We start from the raw sequence: 9127 nt of genomic DNA, 5'->3' as shown, positions 1-9127 counted from the left end.
TGAAATTTTATAGGGATGTTCATGACACGTGAATATTTAGTGTGAACTATGGAGATTGGATTCTAAGCATGTTTTTATATCCATGGACAGTAGCCTCTGTTTTGATGAGATCTTTCTTTAATTCTTGTAAAAGTTGATTTAAGCGAGGGAATTCTATTTCTTAAAGATAGTTGCTGATTGTATGCCTTTAGTACTTGATACTAGAGGAGGTTCATGTATTCCCATAATTATTAATAGTGAAATTGTTTGAGTAGACTACGGTCCCGTAATGGTTTTTCCTTCACATCGAGAAGGTTTCCACATAAAAATCATATGTCTTGTGCTTATACTATTTTAATATATATTGCTATATTTTTATAGTGTCATCCAGATTCACACAAAGAGGGAGTTTGAGTACTGTTGTTTCTCCCAACAATTTTAAGCTTCTTGCCTGGCTCTCCCATATCAATGAATTTACCTTTAAAAAAAATATAGCAAGAAACAAAATTTGAGAGTAAGTATGAAACTTTCTCATAATTAATTTAGGCAGCATGCACAAGAATGGAATTAATCACGTGTGCATGCTACAGTCTCTCCTCATCTCCCCATGCAGCCTCCCGCTCTTCACCCCTATGGAACCCATTTTGTCCATAGCCACCGAGAAAGCTTGGAAGAACTGGTGCTTATCCTTGGCAAAAGCCTGAACCAGCGCCCTGCTCCTCTGGTCCAAGAACAATGCTTGGTCCGTGGCCAGTAGCCCCAGGTTGTCCTCCAGATTACTGTAGTAGGCGTTGTCGAAGGAGAAGGGGGTGGTGACATCGAACGGCACCAGCACGTCGGGGTTTCCGCCGGACTCCGGGCAGGACATCCGGAGGGCCTTGAGGAGGCGTGGGTCGACGGCGGGGTCGGGGCTTTTGGTGCCGCGAAAGTTGTAGAGGCGGCTGAGAAAGTGGGCGCAGTGGGCGAAGCCGATAGAGTGGGCGCCGGAGAGGACAATAAGGTCGTCGATGGACAAGCCTTTGGATGAGAAGAGGTTGAGGAGGTCGGCCATGGTGGAGTTTGGGTGGGGGAGATTGGAGCTCACTCTGGATGCCATTGATATATTTCCGTCCCACCTCCCTTTCTTCACTTCGTAGTAAGGACCCCCTGCCTGCAATGAGTGCTGAATTATTATTATTATTATTATAGCTGTAATAAAAAAGTCCATATATTAATTATTACTCTCAACAATTTAAGAATCTCATGGGTAAGGACATTGTTAATATGGGTTAAGTGATGTTAAATCATTTTAATTGAGATATTTTGCCTAATTATTATGTGACAATATTATTTTAATGTACGAAGTATCAGTACTACCTATTCAATAGGAAGTAGTCTTGTACGTTATAATTATGTTTGATTTTGGAGTGTCTTAATTAATTTCTAGGAATAGATCAAATCAAATAAGATGAAATGTGATAAAAATTGTATGGAGATACAATAATTTAGAAAAAAAAAAATCTCACGCAAAAATTTAATTAAGTTTTTCATTCGTCATAAATTATATATTAACTAGGATAGGAATACACATTGTGATGAGTATACCTTCTTAGTTATTCCACCTTAAGATTCATAAAAATCAGGTACAAGACAATCTTGGCTTCCAACACTCTGCTTAGGTTTGCCAATAAAACACGAACCATCTACAATTAAGGTTTTAAAATTTTCAAGAACTTCTTGTGAACGAGATTTAGAAAAAAGACATAAACCATTGTTAAGGTTTCAAAAATTCTTCAAACCTTCAATGAAGTTTGCCAAAAATGCAACTCTTCCCTTATATTTGACAAAAAAAAAAGGAAGCCAAAAAGGGGTATAAATATACCAACAATTAAATGTTATAATAAATTTAGGATTTTTGAAATCTTTGACGAAGTCTTATATTTTTTCTAAATTACAAAGGAGATATATGATATTCTTAAAATTTCTTTATCTTTGTCTTTTGTAAATCTTAAAAAAGGTCTTTATCAATGACGAACCTAGGTTCAGCTAGTAAGAACAGTTGCTCCCACTAAAATTTTAGAAAAAAAAAGTACTCTATATACATTGAAGTATACGATATTTAAATTAAAATTATGATTATGGTTCCACTAAAATTATAAAATAATAGTATTATATTGACAATATGAATCAAATTATGTGGAGATTATAAAAAATCATCTAAAATATTCCTTAAGATACCTCTTTAACATATCTAAGGCTTCTACTTCATACATTAGAGGTATAAATTTCAAATTTTGAAAAAGTACTTTTGAATTTTTAAATATATTTTTATATTTTTTTTTCCTTCTATGCAAGTAAATAATGTTGTCCTCACAGAATAAATTTTTTGGGTCCACTACTAGTCTTTGTCTTTTACCCTTTTACTATGACCAATATATTCTTAGAAATACACTCCTCATGAACAAAATGTAATTTTTGTGTTACATTTTTAAAATAATGTACATGTTATACATTATGTTTGGAGATAATATCGTGTTAATTGATAGTAAGAGTGGGGTGGAATCTAAGCTACAATTTTGGATAGTCACATTAGAGTATAAAAGGTCTAAGATAAGTAAAAATAAAACAAGATAAATTAAATGTAATTTTAGTAAAGTAAGGAATAGCAACGAAAAGAAAATAAAACCTAATAATAAAAAAATTAATAGCACTAGTAGATTTAGATATTTTTGATATATTATGCAAGCAAAAGGGAAAATTGAAGGAGACATAGTGAATAGTTTTAAACAAGTTGAATAAAATAGAGAAATGCATCAGGTTTGTTATGTAATCATAGAATATCTTTAAAAAAAATTTAAAAAAAAAGTTTTATAAGACAACTATAAGGCTAACTATGCTTTATAGTTCATAATGTTGAACAATTAAGAAACAACATATATAAAAAGTGTAAGTTATTGAAATGAGAATATTAAGGTGAATGAGTGGTGCAACATTAAAAGATAAAATAAGAAACAAGGATATACGCAATAATTGAAGTATAGCATCAATTGAAAATAAGATAAAGAAATGACAACTCAAATGGTTTGGACATTTGAAACGCAGGCCTAGTAGAGCATCAATATAAAGCCTAAAATAACTTACAAGGAGGTAGTGAGAAAGTATTTAATAGCCCTTAATCTAATAAAGGAAATATCAATTACCCCACCTAGTGGGACTTAATACTTCTTATTGTTGTTATTGTCACATACATATTATATATTATCAATAATATATATGTGAAAAGTTAAATTTTTTTGATTACTACCCACCCAAAGGACAGAGTAGCTTAGCTATCTAAATCCCAAGAAATTAGCATGATCCATCCCAAAATGAATCTCCTAATATACAAAATGGCAAGCTTTGCTTGTCTCAATCTATATGACGTCCTTTGGAACTTCATCAAAATCCACGAACCAAAAGAAAAAAAAGGGTCCAGTCAAGTTAGTTCAAGCGGTAAGGGCGATTTGTGATTTTAGTGACCTCAAGTTTACGGGTTTGATTCTCCCTTGAGAGTTTACCTCAATGAATTTGTTAGGAATAATGAACAAATACCCGAAACCTATGAGAAACAAAATAGAGAAAGAATAATGCCAAAGAAAAATCAATCACACGCACAAGACAATATTTACGTGGTTCGGCAATTTTGCTTACGTCCACGGAGTTGTAGGGATTTCAATATTATCAGGAAGAAAACACAGAGAGTGCGGCGATACAATACTCTCCCTCTCGCTCTCTCGCAGGTACAACCACACGCAAACCCTAATCACCCGAAAGCAATCCCTTTTATATGTTGCGCCTAGGGTTCCGTTCCGAATGGGCTCCAAAATTTTTTCCTGAGGGCACGGCCCAAGCCTTCGCTCCATGGACTAAGCCTTAGGATATAAATCTCTAATTAAATAGGGGTCGGCTCATCATCCAAATTAAAACACAACTAGACTCCACAAAAGCCCAACAAAATTATCATAGGTACGGCAATGGACGCGCGATTTTTACCCCCTAAGTTTGGTGCGGCACCATAATATTCAAAGTGGCGCAATGGTGGCCACAGTCCCCGGATTATAAAAAGAAAAAAGGAGTTATATATGCCTACTTGATTTGTTTAATTTTCTAGGATGACTTTCAGATAAATATATGCAAACTACAATTACTATGGATCTTTAAAATATAAAATATACATGTTATTTAATTATAATACTAGAGACAACACATAGTATAAGCTGATTTTGGTCAGAAACTAAAAACTCTGTAATTGTAAATAAAAAAACATATAATGTAACTATAAAGGAAATTATGTAGTATTTCAGTAAACCGTCGATAGTCTCAATATACCCTTCAACGGTTACTTCGACAGTTTGAGATAGAATGATTTTTAGGAAAAAATCGTCAACAGTTACACCAAACCTTCGACAATTTCAATAAACTGTCAACGATTACGCTTGTTGCTGAATTACCAAGAATCCTAGGAGTTGAAGATTTGCTAATATTCGATAGTATGCGGCAATATGATATTTTTTAGTTGTATTACTTGAATATTTGTTTGTATTTAATAATATAGGATCTCTTTCATTTAGTATTTTAATACTTTTGAATTTGTAACAACTATACCCTGTACAAGTACTATATATAGGACATCTCTACATCAATGAAAATGTCATGCATTTTCTATATGGTATCAGAGCTCTTTCTCTAACAAGCTATTTTTTTTTCCATAATGGTCGTTTCCTCTGAGTCCGTTATTATCAACACTCTTGAGCTTCATGGCAGTGGCAACTCTCCTCTTATTGCCATTAATGCTGGCTCCCAGCTTCCTTTGAAGCTCACCCTTTCCAACTTCCCTTCTTGGCCTACTCAATTGACGTCATTGCTCATTGGCTATGACCTCCAGGGCTATCTTGACGGTACCACTGTATGTCCGTCACGAACCCTTTCTCCCAGCACCTTCTTTGCTGGTTCATCTTCGGGAGGTGTTTCCAATCTGACTTTCTAGCATTGGCTTCGGCAAGATAAGATGATCCTTCATGCCATAATTGCATCTGTCTCTGAACAGATTATGCCACTCATTGCTGATTCAACAACTGCTCATGATGCTTGGTCCAAGTCACAATGATTGTACGCCAATCATTCACGCACTCGTGTTATGCAACTTAAGGAGGAGTTGACTCTCATTCAATGAGAGTCCCGCTCGGTCTCGTAATATCTCGATGCCATCAAGGTTTTAGTTGATCAACTTACTGTGATCGACTCTCCTGTATTAGCGGATGAGATTACTATGTATGTCCTCAATGGTCTTGGTCCAAAATTTCGTGAGATTACAGTTCCTATTCGGGCACTTGAGACTTATCTTACATTTGAGGAGATTTATGACATGTTGGTTGGCCACAAAAGTTACTTGCGATGTGTTGACGCTTCCAATTCCATCTTTGTTTCCATTGCAAACACCACTCAGTGCTACCCTCCCCCTTCCACATTCAACCGAAACTAACGTTCTTGACCTGGTTCCTATGGTTAGCGTCACTCCAACTTTAGTCACTTTAATCGAAGGGAGCAATCTAGTAAGCCCCAGATTATTTGTCAGTTGTGTGACAAAGTGGGTCACTCGACCAAGACTTGTCACTCGGCTTCAGGAATGAAGTCTGTAAATTGTGCCCCTACCAACGCATCCATAGAAAAAAAATGGCTTGTGGATTCCGCTGCTTCTCACAACATCACCTTTGATCTAGCCAATTTGTTCACTCAGAGTATGATGGCACGGATGAGGTCATCATTGGCGATGGCTCAGGTTTGCGAGTCACACATGTTGGCTCTATGTTTCTTCCCTCTTCCTCGAAGCATTTCAAATTGACTAATACTCTTTGTGTTCCTAATATTCACAAGAACTTAATCTTCGTTCATAATTTCACTAGCTTGTAGTAATAATTTCTATCTTGAGTTTCACCCATTTTATTTTCTTGTGAAGGATTGGAGCATGAGGGCGACTCTTCTTCGTAGTAAATGCTAGGATGGTGTCTATCCAATGTCGATGGCGTCTTCTGCTAAAGAGTCTTCTGTTTTAGCACTTGTTGGTGAACGAACAACAGCTGACACTTGGCAAATATGACTTGGTTATTGGTCAAATAAAGTAGTTTATTTTGTTATTCGTACTTTTTTCCCTTCCCATTGTAATGTCTCGTGTCTCTTCATCATTTATTTATAATGCTTGCCAATGCAATAAAAGTCACAAGTTATCTTTCTCTTCCATTTCTCTTGTTAGCACTCATCCACTTGAATACATTTATGCTGATGTTTGGGGGCTTACCACTTCCACTTCACTTGATGAGTTTTGGTTTTATGTCTTGTTTTTTGATAACTTTACTAAATATTATTGGTAGTTTCCATCCGACGAAAAAGTGATGTTTGCTCTATTTTTTATCCATTGAAAGGGTTACTTGAAAAACAATTTGGTTTTTACATCAAACACTTGTACTTCGATAATGGGGGTGAATATCAAGCTCTATGTCATTTTCTCTCCTCTAATTCCATTAGTTGGCTTACCACTACTCCTCATACACCTCAACCATCGACAATTTCAATATACCCTTTGATGGTTTGAGATAGAATGTTTTCCAGGAGAAAATCGTCGACGATTTCAGCAAACCATCGACGGTTACGCCTGTTGTTGAAATGCCGAGAATCCTAACAATTGAAGATTTGCTAATATCCGAAAGTATGCGACGATCTGGGATTCTTCAATTGTATTACTTGAATATTTATTTGTATTTAATAGTTTAGGATCTCTTTGATTTAATATTTAAATATTTATGAATTCGCTACAACTATACCTTGTACAAGTCCTATATATATGATATACATCAATGAAAGTATCTTACATTTTCTATAGTAACGAGCACATAAACGTTATAATAATACAATTTTCTTTATAGTTTCTTTTATTTTAAAAGAAATTATTTTAGATTAGACCATCCATTCAAACCTAATCAAAATATGAATTAAATTTATACTTTCAAACACAAAGTTAAAGTAGTGTTTGGGAGCATAGATTTCGGATCTCAAATTTCGATTTGAGTGAACTTAAACGAATTTCAACATAATGTTATATATTATCTTATCCAAATTCAATACAATTCCAACTTCAAATCTCTCCAAACATGCGATAATAATTTTTAACAAATAAATAATTATTATTCAAAATTCATCTAAAACTCTAAAAATTTAATTTCGTTTAAAGTGTGACTATCAACATAGTGTTCATGCATTAATTGGACGCTACTGCCCCAACCAGCCAGTCACCCCCAGTGGCCATTTTACAAATTGCAGCTTGACCAACAAATTAGTTAGGGAGATACAAAATTAAAGTGAAGTACTGTTGGTGAGGGGTGCATGTGAGAAACTATAGGCTATATTGCCTATGTAGCTAATGCTAGGGTCCAAATGGTAGGACCCCCCCGTGACCTTACATGACTTACATCTCTTTTACTTTTGTTGACCAAAAAAAAAAAAAAAATTCCTGTGGGCGTGGTCTTAGGTTTTGCCCTTTTTTTTAATTTATTTATTATATAACATAATTGGTTTGGTTGTATCAATAAATTTATTAATTTTATGTTTGGAGAAATCTTAAATCTAGATTTGTATTGGATTTAAATAAAATGTTTTATAAAAAAAATACTGACATTTTTTTAAATTTATCTAAATTCAAATTCAAAATCTCTCTGAACATAAAGTAGTACAAATAAAAATGATAAAATATGATTGATTCTATTATACAAATATCGTATTAACTGACATATAAAGTGTATCTAATATATTCTCATACAAAATAAATAATAATTTCTTATCATAGCAAAATTGAAACTTATAATTCATATTACTGATTTAATGGTCTTAGAAAGATCCCAAACTTTCTTAGTCATGCTCTTCAAAATCATCCTAGTTATGATCCTTGGCCACCCTAGGAATTCAAATTTTTACTGCTCTCTTTAAAATTAGTACAAGAAGATGATCACTGACTTATTAGAATAATGATTTTACTGAGGATTAACTATCTTAGTGGGGTTTTTGGAATTTTGAATCTCCACAGTGCTCAAAAATTAAATGTTGTTTTTGGGAACAAATTAATGGAAATTCTAAGAAAAAAAAATTAAAAGTAAATTAAATTAAATTACCAAGTGGACAAAATCTCTGGCAGCAATGGCGAGAATGTCGGCACAGGAGACCACCCCGGGGCAATTGCTCTCCGCCACCGCCTTTGCCTTCTGTATGGTATCAAACCCCTCTGCCGCCAGGTCCTTGTTCTCCTCCGCATCCCTCTCCGCCTTCCCTCCTCCGTTGCCGGCCCCCGAAGCTATCAATATCGATCCATCGCAACCCTAAATTAATTAATTCATTTAATTAAACCCAAAATGTCTATCCAAAAAAAAAAAAAATGTAAAAATTGGGACGAATAAAAGTTTATAATTATAAATAAATATATGTTCACATGCCTCAACGAAGCAGTCGTGGAAGAAGAGGCGAATGGTGGCTGGAGCGGAAACGGGAGCCTCTTTGAACTGCTGGGAGGTGACGGAGCCGACGAGCTGCTCCAGGTGAGGGCAGGACTTGGCGTAGTAGTCGGTGGAGAGTTGGCGGGGGCGGCTGACGGTGGTGCTGGCAGCGGAGCAGTTGGAGGAGCGCAGGACTAGGAGGAGGATGAGTAAGCCTGTGACGAAAACGGAAGAAGAAGAAGAGGAAGAGGGAGGTGGGGCAGTGGACATGATTAACGTATATGGATCATCGATGGGGCTGCAGCTAGCTCAGGACAAAAGAAGTAATAGTGTTATAAATCTACATATGTATAAATTAATGTGGGTGTGGAAGATCGATCGGGATGAGTTAGGACCCGTGAATGCCCATGTCTACTAGAGAGAGAGGTGTTCACGCAGTTCCAGCTCGGTGAATAAATAATGTTTGTTTTAATTTAATGGATGGAAACAGAAGGGAGTTCTTTGTGAATTTAGAAAGAGCTTACATGTACATATTCATACTGACAAGGGCTTTGAAGGTGTATGGGGATACGGGAGGAATAATTTATTTACCAATAGTAGTAAATTTTGTAGAGTTATCAATTATTTATATAATTAGAGAAGATGAGCACGAC

General features: G+C 35.4%; 1 protein-coding gene across 2 annotated transcripts; it reads right to left on the bottom strand.

Moving 5' to 3' along the window:
• Positions 1–447: 447 nt before the first annotated feature.
• Positions 448–8878, bottom strand: LOC131144455 (peroxidase 19). 2 transcript variants are annotated; one of them, XM_058093119.1, is made up of 3 exons: positions 8475–8878; positions 8157–8360; positions 448–1141 (listed from the first exon to the last, which is right to left on the bottom strand). In XM_058093119.1, exons 1-3 carry the CDS (start codon positions 8742–8744, stop codon positions 551–553), a joined length of 1065 nt encoding a protein of 354 aa, XP_057949102.1. In that variant the 5' UTR covers positions 8745–8878; the 3' UTR covers positions 448–550. The 2 variants fall into 2 exon arrangements, with proteins under 2 accessions (XP_057949102.1, XP_057949103.1); XM_058093120.1 differs by having other exon boundaries at positions 448–1129; positions 8475–8876.
• Between the last annotated feature and the right edge of the window lie 249 nt (positions 8879–9127).

Source organism: Malania oleifera, chromosome 12, assembly GCF_029873635.1.
Source record: "Malania oleifera isolate guangnan ecotype guangnan chromosome 12, ASM2987363v1, whole genome shotgun sequence".
In the NCBI taxonomy this organism is placed as follows: domain Eukaryota; kingdom Viridiplantae; phylum Streptophyta; class Magnoliopsida; order Santalales; family Ximeniaceae; genus Malania; species Malania oleifera.
This window is presented reverse-complemented; position numbering and strand designations above follow the sequence as displayed.